Source organism: Centruroides vittatus, unplaced genomic scaffold, assembly GCF_030686945.1.
Source record: "Centruroides vittatus isolate TY-2023 unplaced genomic scaffold, ASM3068694v2 contig_351, whole genome shotgun sequence".
NCBI classification, from domain to species: Eukaryota; Metazoa; Arthropoda; class Arachnida; order Scorpiones; family Buthidae; genus Centruroides; species Centruroides vittatus.
The window spans coordinates 562,657-580,108 of NW_027122174.1; the positions used below are offsets into that span (position 1 = coordinate 562,657).

General features: G+C 36.2%; 2 protein-coding genes across 2 annotated transcripts; one reads left to right on the plus strand and one right to left on the minus strand.

Annotated features, from left to right (window-relative positions):
• Positions 1-11,573: 11,573 nt before the first annotated feature.
• On the plus strand, positions 11,574-12,515 carry LOC136974611 (uncharacterized). Its single transcript, XM_067269541.1, has one exon. It carries the CDS (start codon positions 11,574-11,576, stop codon positions 12,513-12,515), a length of 942 nt encoding a protein of 313 aa, XP_067125642.1.
• A 547-nt stretch (positions 12,516-13,062) lies between these two features.
• Positions 13,063-16,122, minus strand: LOC136974612 (uncharacterized). The gene is made up of 4 exons (XM_067269542.1): positions 15,637-16,122; positions 15,153-15,581; positions 15,016-15,106; positions 13,063-13,496 (listed from the first exon to the last, which is right to left on the minus strand). The coding sequence occupies exons 1-4, from the start codon at positions 16,120-16,122 to the stop codon at positions 13,063-13,065; spliced, it is 1,440 nt and encodes a 479-aa protein (XP_067125643.1).
• Positions 16,123-17,452: the final 1,330 nt, after the last annotated feature.

A 17,452-nucleotide genomic window follows, 5' to 3' on the forward strand; every position in this document is an offset into this window, starting at 1 on the left:
GCACAGATTGTTATATTACTAAAACCATGTATTGTTATAGTATAATATTAACCATAAGTACAGTAAATCGCTTGTTATTGCTTCTTCCTCATACTAGAATAAGTTACAATGAATGGTTGGTTAAAGATTTATACTCTAAAAATGCGTAATAATTCCGAAATTAGTAAATAAAATGTATTATTTTTATCCTTTAGATTAAGAAACGTGCAAATATTTGGGAAAATAATGATAATAAAGCTAGAAAAGATGAGTTCGAAGACGAGGAAAGAATCATCTAAATGTCAGAAAAGTACCTTGTCTATCGTAACAGCATTGTTTATTATTATAATAGGAGGTGTAGGGTTATTCTCTAAAGTGGAAACATTGTTGAGTCCATACATTGAAATATCCGAAGGTTATGAAGTCGAGACACAAATTGTTTCGTGTACATTGATGACAATTGGAATTTCTATATTGTTTAACGTGCTACGAGAAAAGAAAGGGGTTAACGATCATCGTCACGATTCTTCCGATGATTCCGAAGAACAATCCCAGAAGAATCTGCAACTGAAAATAACACTTATTTTTCATTCTCCAAGTAAACGAGCGGATAATCGTGAAGACAAACAAGAAGAAGGCAAGGAAACCGTACTCGAAATTTAAAAATAAATATTAGCTTATAAAAAATAAGAGACATTAAATAGTGAAATTGTTTGGTATTTATTAATATTATCTTTATTTGAATTTTTCTTATTTGCCACGATAAAAGAGACCAGTTTTTGAACAATGAAGATAATCATTGAAAATTATGCAGGAAATTTAATTTCGGTATTTCGAATTGGTTTCAGTTCAAAATATTAGTTTTAAACTCTATAAGAAACGAAGAAATTTCTAATCTAGAATGAACGAGAAATTCCGTTTACATTTAAGGCACCTCCCTGTACACCTTTCAGATATATTGTGTTAATTAAAATACATTACCTGTACTTCATTTCAATACCGTATACATTTTAAATACGCAAGCGGTTACGACACAACAGCGCGTTTGAACGTGATTCAGAATTTATAACATATTCAATGTATTTTATAATGTACTCATCCATTTATTTGTTACATATAATGAAATTTAAAAAATACAAAAATTTGGAGTATTTTCATACATTTACGTGAAAAATGTGCATACGTAAGCATACTTTTTAAAAAGACGCTATACAAATTTGAGATGTAGAAAACACAACATAATCTTAATAAAATTGAAGACAAAGTCTGCCCAAAAGGGTCCACCATTTATTTTCTCTGTGTTCCAGACAATACACGCTCTTGGCGGCTGACCTTTCTCTGTAGGCTACTTGTCGCCAGAAGTTAAAAAAGTCCTTTTAAAAAAACACAAAATATATCCAATTAAAATTGGATATATTTTGCCTACAGAGAAAGGTCAGTTGCCAACAACGTGTTTTGTCTGAAACACAGAGAAAATAAATGGTGGTCCCTTTTGGACGGACTTTGTGTTCAATTTTATTAAATAATAATCTCCATCGGACGAAAATTTACAGACAACATAATCTGGTTATTTACAAATCAATTAGATGATAGGTGATATTGCATTTCTAAATATCAATTTATTCATGCCATAGACTTCTAAATAATATCGTGATTGGTAATTGTTTACGAATATCCCCGAGCTTTATCAGCTTCTCATTCGTACTATTTCAACACTCGATCTATGGTGACAGAAAATAGGAGCATCGTTCTATGAGGACACGTAGCTCAATTATGTTTTTTACATAAATCTTGTACATCGTTTAAGACAAAGAACTGTTGAAGATTGCAGATAATTCTACTATCCGAAAGCAGAGAAAATTAATTTTAAAATATTTTCACGAATTATGACACTAATTAAATGTTTACAACATTAAAAGTGCTGACTTTTATAGGAAAGTCTTATTTAATAAAGAAAAATCTTCCGATGGAAAGTCCAAGGAGTAATTTTCCTAATCTATATACTGGTATATATAGATACTGGTATATACTGGTATATACTGGTATATATAATCGAGACGAGTTGATAATAATAATAATAATAATAATAATCAGTGCAGAGCCCAAACGGTTAGGAGTTGAAAGTTGAAATTTGGTACGCAGTTAGGGTACGTCACGAGAACGCACACTAAGAAGGGATTTTTCGAAATTCCTCCCCACGAGGGAGAGGGACAGGATTAAGGCTTAACACTTCCATCAACGATGGAAGTGTTACGTAACTATAAGGTTTACTATAACGTAATAATCTTAATTTTCGCTAAAACGGTTAGGAGTTGAAAGTTGAAATTTGGTACCGTGTACCAAATTTAAGTACCAAAGTGTTAAGTAACAATGGAAGTGTCAACAATGGAAGTGTTAAGTAACAATGGAGACCAAGAGAAAGCGACGGGCAAGATTTACGGGAGCTGGAGGAAAAAAAAAAAAAAAAAGAGAGTAATATGTTAGAACATGTTCGATTTTCAAATTTAAACAGATTAGTTCGGTTTTTCTCGACCTTTCTTCTTTAGAACATTCGATGAAAATCGAAGGATATAATCAGAACACGTCGTGAAAATCGAACAAAATTAGAACATTCGATTTTCAAATTCGACCTTTCTCTAGAAAAACTTAGTTCGTTGATGAAATTATTTTTTTTTGTGACTATAACGTAATAATCTTAGTCTTCGCTATCGTTACTTTTGCCCGAGCAACGCCGGGCCTACCTGCTAGTTTTTAATAAACTTAAGAAACAAAACGTAGTTAAATTATTGTTGAAAGAATGGCAAATTATTTTGATATGTACAGTACCTGTGTATATTGCAGACTACACAAGTTACGAAAGAGAGAAAACTAAAAGAAAAGGGAACAATTAATAGCAGCATTATTAAATTATCTTGCAATTAATAAAATGCACCTAACAGTTGCGGACAAGCGAATCTTGTCCTTGCTCCCACAGAGGCAGAGATCCTTTATTGGCTGGCTACATCGCTTTTTTTTTCTTTCTCTTCGTTTTCGTGCTCATTTACCGTTAGGTGTGCGCAATGCTGTTTTTTTTATATCATTTTCCCCTCTAATTTCCGTTAGTCAGGCTAAATCTTTCCAGAGACACGGATACTGTCACGGACCCCAATTTTTTATTACATTGTAGAACTCGTCATAGTAATTAATGAATAATGGCAAAGTTTAATCCAAATCGACTGTGAGAACCAACGCAATTCTGAAAGCCAGATACAAGAAGTTTCGCTCATTCTCAATAAACATAAGAAATTCGTCTATCACACACCCCTTTATTAAAAAATTTATATAGATGGTGTTTATTAGATCATTGTGAAACTGTTAAAGCTTTAATATCTTAAGGTTTGCATCAGATGTGAAATATCTATTGAAAACATATTGCGGGCTTCAATAGAATATTATAATTGAAGCAAGAAATTCCACAGAAACATTTCTGTACTGTACTGTACATAATATTACAAGAAAATAATTTGTTTCTTTAATTTATACATCGTATACAATATGCGCCTACTAATAATGTTTGCATATGCCTTATAATTCCATAAATACTTTTTTGTAAAATTATTATTGGAATTTTTGAATAATTTTTACCTAAATTGGTAAACACTCGTGCAATAATTTAAAAATTAATGCACTCAAACCGCGTGTAAAAATACATTATTCCAAAGAGCATCTCCGGAGGATCTCGCAGCAAAATTGGCTGAAGGTTAATTTTTGTTTTTTATCGAGTTTGTTACTATACTTAAACAATACATTATTTACATATGGTTTACAGATGCTTAAATTCTTCTGATAAGTGAAGCCAACGATATAGTATACAGTCGGAGTTATTTCTTTGAAATTCAAAAGGTGTTGATTACGATGGAAAGAGAAACATCTATGTCCCTTGTCAATGATCTTTCGAGAATCAGTGTTTGCCCAATCGGTCCTTTAATTTCAGTAGGAAGGGTTTTCGGTATGAAGCTCATAATCCCGTGTAGTTGTCGCCATCGCAAGACCACTCTTTGGTTTCATATATACTCTAATGGATTAGAATTGATGCTAGGGATCGTGTTAGTTCATAGTATTATTATTAGTTTTGATAAAGACGCTTTGTGTGGTGAAATGAAAAATCCAGGCAAAGATTTCTATTTTCAATCGGCTTTAACAATGACGACTTCTTCGCTGTTCTTTACAGTTCTTGCAGAAGAAAGAAACTGGAGCTAACGGAACTTCATTGTCAATATTATGGTGAAAAAGTCATTTCCCTGAAAATAAAGAAGCTGTTCTTGACATGTTTTATGCTTTTCTTTTATACAACTCTGTCGGCTAGATTTGTCTTAGATACGAAATATTATCCAATTATCAAAGAGAAATCTGAATCTTTTGCTGTCGGCTTATTTTGTACATTATTTATTGTGGCATGTATGCAGTTACGGTACAGCAAACTTCGTCATATGCATTGTAACATCGTACTTCTCGAGAATTTTTAAAAGTTTTCGGTATTTGCAAGAACAATTAGACATATTTTTAATTGTCTACATGGACATTACTCAATAATAGGACTTTACACCGGAGTTTAGATTTGACACAAGAATGAGAAATTAGTTCAGAAAAAAATTTCTTTTATTATATCACCTGTAGTAATTTAATAATAAAAGAAAATTCGTTTTTTCTGAACTAATTTCTAATTCTTGTGTCAAATCTAAACACCGGTGTAAAGTCCTATTAATGAGTAATATCCATGTAGACATTACTCATATAACATTAATCATTGAATAAGTTACATCGAGACAAAATTATTTTCCTTTAAAACACACGTGTAAAATATTGTTATAAACCTGGCTTAAGACAATAAATAACTTGTCATTCATTTCCTTACCGAACATGTTAATTTCGAGACAAAAAACGAACCAACAATGCATATAACGATAAAAATAGCAAAACCGATGGCAAATTCGATCTTTCTGTGTGGCGAATTCGAGTGTTTCGAGTCGTCCCCACCTCACTAAGCACAAACATATACAGATACGAGCGAGTTAAATGGGTCAAAAGAAAGTACATAATGGCAAATAAATCGCTCCAAATTCAATTAAAAATAACTTTAGATAAAGGACTGTAAGGCAATTATAATTAACAATTAGACTTAATGAAGAAAAGCACTCCAAATATAAAAGAAAAGATAGACATCATCCTGCAAAACACCCTGAATTATGGGAAATTCTTCCACAAATTAATCGAATTTGGAGCGATTTATTTACCATTACGCGATTTTCTTTTGACCCATTTAACTCGCTCGTATCTGTATATGTTTGTGTTTAGTGAGGTGGGGACGACTCGAAACACTCGAATTCGCCACACAGAAAGATCGAATTTGCCATCGGTTTTGCTATTTTTATCGTTATATGCATTGTTGGTTCGTTTTTTGTCTCGAAATTAACATGTTCGGTAAGGAAATGAATGACAAGTTATTTATTGTCTTAAGCCAGGTTTATAACAATATTTTACATGTGTGTTTTAAAGGAAAATAATTTTGTCTCGATGTAACTTATTCAATGATTAATGTTATATGTAAGATATGTTTTGTTATAGTTATATAAGTGTGGGTACCGAGGAGGAACGACGAGGTCAGACCTCTGTCTAAATTCGGCTAACAAGTCGGAGGGACTTGCCCAAGTGTCAGAGATGGCTTATTTATCGGTAGGGATCCCGTAAGGACGGGACTACGTTTCATCCGGTCGAGTGTAGGAGGGAAGGTGGAGTCGTGGTAAGGCGATAAGCGAATATTGGTGCAAACAAGACACGACGTAACAGGATAACAACGATTTAATGAAAAAAATACGTTACAAAAATCTGACATTAAAGGGGTGACATATATAAAAAGCTATATATCTATCCCTACCACGCGAAAGAGAGAGAGAGCTCACATAGATGGGTTCCATACTTCTTAGAACATCCGTATTTCAATTATTCCGTTGGTCACAAGGATCAGTACTTCTAAAGGGCAAGAGTCGGTAACTCTCGAGGCACAAAGTAAAATTCTTCGTTAGGCACAAGGATTAGATGGACTAGATCGTGACGCGATCTAGGTCGATGATTGACTCTCTCCCCCGGGGGGAAGGAAGCCTCTTATATAGCTTTTTGCTGGGAAAGTTGGTCACGTGAATGCGATTAGGTCACAGGTATTCCCGGGATTGGAAACAATACGGCGAATTCGGGCGCTAACTATAAACTTAAGTTGCAAGATGATCTGTACTCAGCGTAAGAACAATGGATAGTTGACGGTTATACGGCCGGGACGCATATTTTCTCGGCCAGGACCTTTTCTAGCCAGGATGTTATAATAGGAAAATTTTCACTTCAATATAGGGAACAATTATTAAAATTTTTCGTTCAGGGGGATTTCCTGATCTCACATAAGTATTCGTGTTTTCAAATAATCTTAAGAGAAAAATTACTTAAGCAAACAGCAAATTTAAACTGCTGTTTGCTTAATAAATATATGTTTCTGTTAAATCCGATATTGCAGCTCAGAAAGTACGTTGTGCTTTAGAATGGATGCAGGGTAATATATTGTAACTCCTAGTCGAGACAAATGTACTGTAAATGCCACTCGTAATAGATTTTTCGTACACACCTACATACCCTACTCCTTACTTAATTGCCATGGACAGAATCAGAGAAAATTCGAATGTGTGCAGAAATTAACTTATGTAAAATCATAACTAAGAAGATAATTTTTGTATTCATTTTAATTTGACTTTTGAGAATTTAAGATTCTTCCTGTATGTTAAATAATTTTTGTTTACTTTGTAAAGATATTTTAAAAATAAATAACTGAACGAAATAGCTTTCATATAATATCCAACGGTTAGCAAAATAAATAATCAATAAATGTGAAATTATTCTGATAATGGCATTTACTAAATAAAGGGTATTCTATTCATACAGAAATATGAAATAAATCGGAATTACTATGTAGAAAAGAATTCTAAATTCCATTCTTGCAATAACACTCTCGCAGGAATTCTAACGAACAATGCGTAAAATGTTGGAATTTAGAAAGTAATTTGAATTTTTCTTAAAACAGAAAGTAAGGTACGTCTCAATGCAGAAAATATTCTTGAAATTATTTCTTTTCTGAACAATTTATATAAATCTTGTTTATTAGTTTTGTCGAAACCGTGTCTTCTGTTTCTTGTTTTGTTCGATGTCACGACTCGGTGAATTTAAAGACACTTGGCAAAATTCATCGATATTTATTTCATAAACTTTACAGAAACGCGTTTCGGGCTTTCGCCCCTAGTCAGTCCGTTACGTAACGAACACGCGTTGCATCTGGAGGACATCCGTCCGTCACCTTCCGCACAAAGTCTTATACCCAGAATGCTGCACACAGCCACGCCTACAATTGTATAAATATACATTTAAAGATTTTTTATTTTAGTAGTTGTAACCAGCTTTTATGGATTTCGATGCTAAGGTACTTGTTCATATTATTTCTGTCGATCGTTATTTCGTAGCTTTCTATAAATTTTTTCTGTACCAATTTTTTTCCTTGTGAACTATTTTAACATCAGTTTTATCTATGCTTCAGTTACGAGTTATGCAATGAGGTAAAAAAGAGAGATTAATCTGTTATAGGTCCGCGATGCGTTTTTTTAATCTTGTTTCCAATCTTCTTTTTGTTCCACCAATGTATACTTTTGGTGGGACACACGTGCAAAGTATTTTGTAAACGACGTCAGTGTTGTATGTGCCTGGTTGTTTATTTGCGCTAGGTTTAGTCTGCTGGATTCTTTTTTGTAGGTTTTTATAGGTTGGTGCCAGTTTTATATTCATTTTTTCGAAACTTTAATTTATCTGTTCGAAGAAACCACGTAGGGGAATGTAGGGGAAGGGGATTTGTTTCTATTAGTAGAACCATACCAAGTTTCGGAAAGAAATATAATATCATACCGCAATAAATACTTCCAGAAAAACTCCGGTTTATTAAATAAACCAGCACAATTCCAAATTAAAAAAGAAGTACCCCTATCCGCCAATTGCTAGGATGGAACAGGCTTAACCCGGTCACAGTCAACGTGGTAAAAGTACTTCGTTCCATCAATAATAACTTTATCATAAACTATTTTTACCATTCGCGCTGCAGAAAGTTTTGATTGTCTGCCGAAATCCCGCTTAAATCTAATATTTCTCAATCTAGGAGAAAAGTCATCATTTACATAGACACCATCCGGTTTTAATTCCAAAATTCGTTTCTAAATTCAGTTTTTCATAATAATCAACAAAAGTACAAATAATTAATCTAGGGGAACTAGCCTTTTTCTTCTCACTCTCATTGCCCTACCAACCTTAATGTCGGGCATCTGTAATACCCTATTCACACTGTACATTTTAAGCGGAATTAAGTTAAGTCGCATTGTCGAAAACGAGATTAACTACTCGTTCGCACTAGGTAATTAAAGCGAATTATTCGCTTAATTACCTAGGTAGGCCTGGAGTGGGCGTACTCGATATTACATTTTAAATAAAATCAAACTTTTGCTTATTTTTCGTAAATCATCGTAAATTAATTTATATTTAGTAATTTAAATTATAAATAACTTATTTAAAGAGCGTAAGACGTCAGTTAGGAATTATTAACATTTATTATCGGCGATGTCGTCGTCGTCGGCAGCACGATTCTCTCGATGTTTATATCACTTTAGCGATAGAACTGTGATAAGAATGGATTTTTGACAGAAATTTATATATATATATATTTTCGTAAAAAAGAAATTTATATTATTATTTAAACTTCTTGTACCGAAGCGGCATATACACGCTAACAGAGAAGAGTATCGTTTGTTCGAACATTTATACCCGTACATCCGCTTCCGCCATTATTTTTGAACTTGTGGCGGATCTCGTGGAAAGCTAGAAGTTCCTTTGAGAAAGCGATTTAAGCCGAGCCGGTTGTTGGTAGTTAAACCGGTTTAACGTTAAGTCAGTCCCATTCGTATTTCATACCTTAAGCTGGCTTAAAATGTACAGTGTGGATAGGGTATAAGACTCGCGTAGCAAATTCGACTATTTTCTCTTTCGTTTCTAGAGACGATTCATCCCGGACCTCTTCTAAACCGGAAATGACAACATTATTTATTCCACGTTGGTTATCCAAAAAGTCAACTTCACGAGTAATATCATTAAACTTTCTCGTAACGTTACTTTGATGGCTTGAACTACAATTTTTATCGGCCAATTTTTCTAATATTTCTAATCTATTATCTGAGTCGGCCAAACCTTCGTTCAAACTTTTTAACCGTTCGGATACATAACTTCATCTAGAAATAAGTTGGTCGACCTTAGAATTCACGGAGAAATGTAAACGCGACAGAACACGTATACCCTCTTCCAGGTTAAAATTTTCTCCTTCCGGAAGATATGCAAATTCTTCCTCCTCGCCACTCTTCAAAGATTTCTTTTTACTACTAGCCTCTCCTTCCCCGAAGCTCGGTGAATACGACTTTCTTTTCGGATTAATTGCCGTAATAGTAAAGACTTACCTATAAAAAAGAAATAAGTTAGTAACCAAGACGCAGCACTGACGGATGCTCCCTGTATGCTTATAAAGTAATTGGAATTTGTTTCCCATGTAATTAAATGTTGTATTTAATGCTTATACGATTTTTTATAATACTGTTCGCTACGTTCTGTACATAATTGAAAGTCTTTGCTATATCTTCTCTACTCTTCTGGAACTGAGAGGATTGACTGAAGAAACAACGTGCCAAAGAAGAATGAAAATGGTTAATTTCATAAAATGGAATGGTACTTTAATTTAATTCAACTAAACAGCGATAACAAACGATTGAATATTCGACGAATTAAACAATTAATTTCAGAAGAATTTAAATTTTGTTTATATGTTCGATATTTATATATTGAGTTACGCTTTCGAACATAACGTACGCAGAAATATAAATAACTGTTTTCGCATACGATAGAGGCAAGCTAGAGAGAACGTAGTATATACAGTAGACCCCTATAACACGGTAGATACGTTCCGTGTTATACGAATCCGTGTTATATGAACCCGTGTTATAGGGAATCTACTGTATTAGGGTTTCTGAAATGGGATCCCGGGAAACAGTTCATTTTTATCCCGGAATCCCGAGACAAGCGAAAGACCGGGAAATGAGAAGCACTAATATATATATTATGCAAATAACGTGTGCGGTTAAGCGAATACACGGTTCGTGCATTAGTAGAGATATCTATCATTTACTCACTTATATAATATAAAATGTATCGTTGTTCTGAACATAAGGGTACGTTAATATAAATTAAATTTACTAAAAATATAATTGGCAGAAGAATGATAATATCTATCATTATTTCTCTCTGCTTATTACTAGAACATTTCACCGCTACCCAGAGTAATTGATTTTTACTCCATACAACTTTCATCTGAGAAGAAATATTCACAAAATCTTCTTCGTCCTGGCCATATCCCAAATTATTTGGGGTCGGCCCGGAATGTCAATTCACGCCACGTTGATCTATTCCTAATTATTTCTTCATCCACCCCACAGTCCAGCATATCCAGCCTGTTATGGGGAAGATTCTTGATGACTTGATGATTAAGAGGATTATGTGTTATTGGGAGCATTACGACATGTTAAACGATGTCCAATTTGGATTTAGAGCTCAACGTGCCACTGATGATGTGATAAATAAGGTGATTCAGGATATTAAAGAAGTGTTACAAGATGCCAAGTACGCAGTGGCAATTAGTCTGGATATTAAACGTGCGTTTGACTGCGCTTGGTGGCAAATTATACTGCATCAATTACCGATCCATCACTGCCCCCGGAACCTGTACGAACTGGTGACAGATTACTTCACTGAGCGTAAAGCAAGGTATACTCTTAACTATATTAATGTTGAGAAAACCCTCGAAAGGGGTTGCCCTCAGGGGTCGAAGTCTGGGCCAAGTTTCTGGATTATTCAATTTGATATTATTCTACGGAAGATTTTGGGAAAAGAAATTCGTTGTACAGCATATGCCGACGATATTATGGTGGTATATCCAGGGAAGTCCCGTAGGGATATTGAGGTCCGCTGCGGTCATCTATTGGAGGATATTGTCCGGTGGGGGGTGGATAGTAAGTTGCTCTTTAACCCCAGGAAGACCCAAGCGTTGGTATTTGCAAATAATTTTTCGTCTGCTCATCAGAAACGACCTCCGATTATTAAGATGGAGACGGAGAAGATTGCGGTCGTAACTCACATGCGTTACCTTGGAGTTATTTTGGACAATAGGTTGAGTTGGAATGAGCACATAAAGCACTTGAAGATTAAAAGTAACATTATTTTTTTTAAGCTTGCCCAGGTTGCAAGCGGCACCTGGGGGTTAAAAATGGAAGCTATAGAAGCGATATACGACGGGATGTTTGTTCCAATCATGACTTACGCTGCGTAAGCCTGGTGGGAAAAAGCGAATAATACTACACAAAAGAAGTGTCTTCAGCAGGCGCAACGAACGGCGCTTTTAAGGATGACAAAGTGCTTCCGAGACCACTTCTGCCGAGGCTCTCATGGTTTTGGCAGGCAAGGTGCCTATAGAGCTGCAAATTGAGGAGCGTGCCAAGAGGTACTGGATAAAGAGAACTGGAGAGGACTTTATGTTTGGTCTCTCGTTACCTCTACGTAATTTAAACAGGGGTGTTTTGGCTAAGTATCTGCCACATCCAGCCAACAGGTGTACTGTTAATGTTAAGGATGTTTACCAAGTCAAGACGGAAATTTATACTGACGGTTCCCGGGTGGATTCGGGAACAGGTGCCAGCTTTGTGGTTTATGAATTCAAGGAAAAAGTTTATAATGAACTGTTTACGTTGGAATCATATTGTTTCATTTATCAAGCGGAGTTACTGGCAATAGAAAAGGCAGTAGACTGGTGTATTATAAATCATTGGCAGGAAGGAATACGGATTAACACCGATAGCCGGAGTGCTTTGGAAGCCATGATGGACAGGAGTTCTACTCATGCGCAGGTATTCGGGATTCACTCTATGTTACGTGATAATCATTTGGTGGATCAAATTCATTTCAAGTGGGTTCGAGCGCATGCCGGTATAATTGGTAACGAGCGTGCAGATTACTTGGCAAAGGAAGTGGCGAAAGAGGATGTTCGGATTTTTTATTCTGTTCCCATGAGTTGGGTCAAGAAAGAACTGAGTACATTAACAATAAGGAAATGGCAGGAAGGGTGGATTCAATGCGACAAAGGTAGAAGGACATTTGCGTTTCTGCCCAATGTCGAAGAAAGGATTGGGCAGATGTCTTGGTTCAAAATGCAACGGACTATGATGGTGTGTCTTTCCGGGCATGATGGTCTGGGAGCTTACAAGCAACGATTCAACTTAAGTGATGAGAGTACGTGCGTTTGTGAAGAGGAAGTAGTAACTTTGGAACATCTCGTGTATTATTGTCCTCAATGGCAAGTGAAGAGGCATTACCTGGAGTGGATGGCCTGAGAAGAAGGTTTGTCTTGGCCCTGCGATATGTATCATCTGATTCGGAAGGAAAATACATTTAATCAACTAAATGACTTTTTCCGCATTATTTTGAAGAGCAAAGTGGCTCTTTTTCAGTGTTAATTCAACTTTCTGAGCGAGGTGCTCAGTTTGGTTTTTTTCATCTTATTTGTTTGTACCTATGTTACGTACTGGATTATAGATTCTATGTATGCTAGTTTTTAACCCCGTTGTGCGTCGCGGTGCGGGGAGACTGATCTCCGGAAGGGGAAGTGATGATCCCTAATGAAAAAAAAAGTCCAGCATATCCTTTTTTATACATTCAATCCATCTCTTCTTAGGTCTTCTTCTACCTCTATATCCCTGTACTCTCATATTTAGTGCCTTTTTTGTTACATGTTCCTCATTCCTTCTCACCGCATGTCCAAACCATGTCAATCTGTGGCTTTTTATTTTTTCTGAGATAGGTGCTACCTTTAAACTTCTTCTGATGTAGTCATTTTTAACCCTATCTATCCTCGTGACCCCCGCACATCCACCTCAGCATTCACATCTCTGCCACATGCAATCTCTTCTCTTCGGTGACTGTCATCGGCCAGCACTCGCATTCATACATAAGCACGGATCTGATGACAGTTTTATATATTAGCTCTCTTATTTTAAGTGGCATGCGTTTGTTACAAGTTATTCCTGTCACCGATTTCCACTTTAACCACCCTGCATTGATCCTCCTAGTAACCTTCCTATCAATGTTGCTATCATTCTGCAGCAGAGATCCCAGATAACGGAATTCAGTACTTTCTGGTAATGGTATTCCATTTAGTTTTAATGTGACAGTACCAGGGAGACCGTCAAAATTACAAAACATATACTCTGTCTTGGTTTGACTGATTTTTAGGCCCTCATTTTCAAGCACGTCTTGCCATTTGTTTAGCCGTCTTTGTAGTTCTTCCCTGCCTTCATCAATGAGGACTATGTCATCTGCAAACGGCACACACCAGGGTACGTCTTCTTATACGGCAGATGTTATCGCATCCATAACTAATAGGAAGAGGTATGGACTGAGTGCTGACCCCTGATGTAAGCCCACTCTTACTTCAAACATGTCTGTCAATCCGACTGCAGTACTAACCTGCGTGCTGGCCCTATAGTACAGATCTTCAATTGTCGTAATGTGCTGAAGCGGCACACTTTTCTTCCTAAGGCACCACCAAAGGACTTCTCTCGGGACTCTCGCTGTCATACGCTTTTTTTTTTATAAACATCATATGCAGGTTTCTCCTCACGGATAGGTACGCGTACTTTTCCATCACCTGTCTCACCACGAATATGGCTTCCGTAGTACTTCTCTCAGGCATAAATCCAAACTGGCCTTCGGTGACACTAGTTTCCTCTCTAATCCTCCGTTCGATTACCTTTTCAAAAGGTTTCATTGTGTGAGCCAATAGTTTTATCTCCCTATAATTACAGTAGAGCGTCGTTAATCGAAATGGCCGGAAATCAGAACGATTTTCCGTCGGACTGTGTCGTGCTGAATCGAACGTTTTTGATACTAGATTTACTTCTAAAGTATAATTTTCATGTGTTTTATATTCTTCGATATATTTATTTTGTTTGTACAAAATGCAGAAATAATTTTTAACGATACGATAGCCTCGATTATTATTATAAAAATTTTCGTTAGGCTTAAAATCGACGAAAATTCAACACGAAGCAACACGCAACGGAGAAAAATTTGAACATCGGACAGATTAATATATTTTTTCGTACAAAGTCGGATAATCGGAACAAATGACTAATTGGAACAACCCCAGTCCCCAATTGACTCCAATTTTCGACGCGCTACTGTATTACATTCCTGCACATCCCCTTTTTCCTTAAAGATGGGTACTAAATAGCTTCTTCTCCATTCATTGGGTATAGTTCCCTCTAATAATACTTTGTTACACAACTCTGTTAGCCAGTTTCTTCCCTCCTCTCCTAGGACTTTCCATACCTCTATTGGTATCTGATCTGGGCCCACTGATTTCCCATTTTCATTTTACTCAATGCCAGCTTTACTTCCCATTTCTCTATTATGCCTACTAGGCCAATATTTGGCTCTACATTTTGACTGTTAGTTTGTCTGTCATTCTCCACATTCATAAGGTCTTTAAAGTATGTTTTCCACCGGGCCTTGACTTCTTCAATTTTAGTTAGCACTTTGCCATTTGTGTCCTTTATCTACTTGATGTAGGTCATATCTTTACGCCCTCTGCCTCTGATTTTCGCAAGTCTATATATGACTTTTCTACCTTCTTTTCCTGTGAGTGATCTATACATTTTGTTGGGCTTGGGCCTTAGCTATGACGACTGCTGTCTTTGCCAATTTTTTCATCTGCACATAGACATCTCTTTTCTCTTCCCTTACCATATCATCCCCTTTCTCATCCTGCCAACTTTTAAAAGTATTTTTCTTGTCTCTTATCGCTTTCTTTACTTCTTCATTCCACCACCATACCTCCTTCTCTATTTCCTAACTGACTTTGTTTCTCCCAGAAGTTCCTTCGCAATCCTTCGTATTTCCCTGGCCACTTGGGTCCACCATTCATCTGCCGAGTCATTGCACTTCACGTTACCATTAATAACACTTATTACTTTTTCTTTAAACTCTATTGCCCTTTCCCCTTTTAACAACCACCATTTAATTTTAGGTATTAGTTTATCTTTACACTTAATCCTATTAAGATCCATCTTCAATTCCATTACTAAAAATCTATGCTGACTGGTCAAGTCTTCTCCTGGTATCACTTTACAGTCCTTAATCCTTTTTAGATTAGTCCGTCTTGTTAATAGGTAGTCTATTTGTCTTTTATGATCCACACTCTTATAAGTTATTAAACGTTCTTCACATTTATCAAAATAGGTGTTGACCGCGACTAAATCGTAGGCGGTGGCTATTTGCAAAACACATTCTCCTTCGAAATTTCTATTACCATATCGTTTGCCTCCGTGTACTCTTTCATAACCAGCATTATTTTTTTCCCACATGCCCGTTAAAGTCTGCTCCAACAAATATCTTTTCATCTGTCGGTACCGCCACCATTATCATAGCCAATTCTTCCCAGAACTGCTCTTTTACTCCAGCATCTACACCCACTTGCGGCGCATATGCACTGATTATATTAACTACCAGTTCTCCAATACTCAATTTCACCAATATCAATCTATCATTTACTCTATTGACTATGACTACATTATTCTTTAAATCGTTGTCTACGACTATCCCCACTCCATTCCTCTTTCCATCTCTTCCACAGTAGAAAAGTATATATACAGTATATCCTTCGCTAATCTTTTTAGCTTTGGCCCCTTTCCACTTCGTCTCCTGCAAGCACGCTATATTGACTCTTCTTCTTCTTAGGGTATCTGCCAGTTCAGCTCCTCTCGCTGTCATAGTCCCTATATTCCAACTTCCCACTCTTAATGGGACTCGCTTCTTACATTGTCCCCGTCGCATATGAGACAACAACCCTCGTCCATTTCCTACAGCTGCCGGGTGCTGCGGCTGCGCGTCGCCTATGGAGTACGCCCTAGTATTATCACAACTTAAAGTGGCATCAGACATTCCATCGAAAAGGATTTGACTGAGGTTTTTACAGACGGTTGCCAACAAGACATCAACCTTTCCATTTTTCTAACCTGGTCTGATAAACCAGGGTTTAGCAGGGATTTGGCAGTGGCCTAGCACCTGAGCTCCTAGAGACTCACTACAGGCCTTAAGCGGCAGTTGGTCGTCTGCTATTTGCGGATACCGCTCCCGCCTCCGGCGGCACCCAGTCCCGGAAGGCCCTCCTCCAGTGTGGTACCGAAGTATTACTGTTAAGTAATACTCCGGTACCACACTGGAGGTGATTTAACAGGCTCCACTACATGAAAGTGAGCAAAGGGTTGAGGTGGATAGGCTAAGAGGCCACTCTTGTGGCCTTATATTGCGCATCACACCCCCTTGGAGCCCAAAAAATATTTAAATTAATATTTTGTGAATATATAAAAAATATTCACAAAATATTAATTATAAAATTTCGTCGGATGGTTAAAGTTTCTTTTTGATAAAACAAAGACGCAGTCGATCCAAAATTATTTGAAAACCATTTTATTACGTGTTCAGAATTAAAACTTTTAAAACAACATTTCATGTATTCAGATTATCCAAAGATTAACTGATTAAATGTCTTTTTGTGTATTCGAAATTTTCGAATAAAGTACAAAGACTAAATTAAATCAATATTATGACTATACAAATAATTTTGGGTCTTTGCAGAATTATCCTTTTTAATTGTCCAAACAGAGACAGATGGTGGCAACTTAAAACCGACAAATGGCATTAAAAAATACATACAATACAATTGGCGCCGGTTTTTTCTTTGAGGATCCGACGCCAAGAGTTTCAGAGTTCCACCAGAGGTCAGCAGATGGATATAAATACAACTGTTTTTACCTAAGTGATATTGTGAAGAATTGTGATAGTGTTCTTGGCGTCGGATCCTCAAAGAAAAGGTCGGCGCCAATTATATCGTATGTATTTTTTAATGCCATTTGTCGGTTTTAAGTTGCTACCATCTGTCTCTGTTTGGACAATTAAAAAGGATAATTCTGCAAAGACCCAAAATTATTTGTATGGTCATAATATTGATTTAATTTAATCAACAAAATTAATCCTTGGAACTTTGTTAATAAAGTACAGGCGTTTACAAAGATAAAATGTGTATCGTGTTCAACAGAAATGATTTCCAAAATAAAATGTAAATAGGACATTCGACTATTTCTTCTCTTAATTTAGTAAATATTCGAGAACGTTTCCACATATATTCGTTCGCTCTCGATGTCGACACACAAACGACCTATATTTACTCTTATATTACAGTAAGAAACGATATAAAAGTGATATAAACGAT

Excerpts from the sequence above, each read along its gene's own strand:
- LOC136974611 (XM_067269541.1), top strand. The coding sequence starts at position 11,574 with ATGGTTTTGGCAGGCAAGGTGCCTATAGAGCTGCAAATTGAGGAGCGT.
- LOC136974612 (XM_067269542.1), bottom strand. The coding sequence starts at position 16,122 with ATGTCTGATGCCACTTTAAGTTGTGATAATACTAGGGCGTACTCCATA. Across the intron at positions 15,582-15,636 it reads AAGTGGGTGTAGATGCTGGA|ATGAAAAGATATTTGTTGGA; the intron begins GTAAAAGAGCAG and ends CGGTACCGACAG. Across the intron at positions 15,107-15,152 it reads CAATAGAGTTTAAAGAAAAA|ATGAATGGTGGACCCAAGTG; the intron begins GTAATAAGTGTT and ends ATGACTCGGCAG.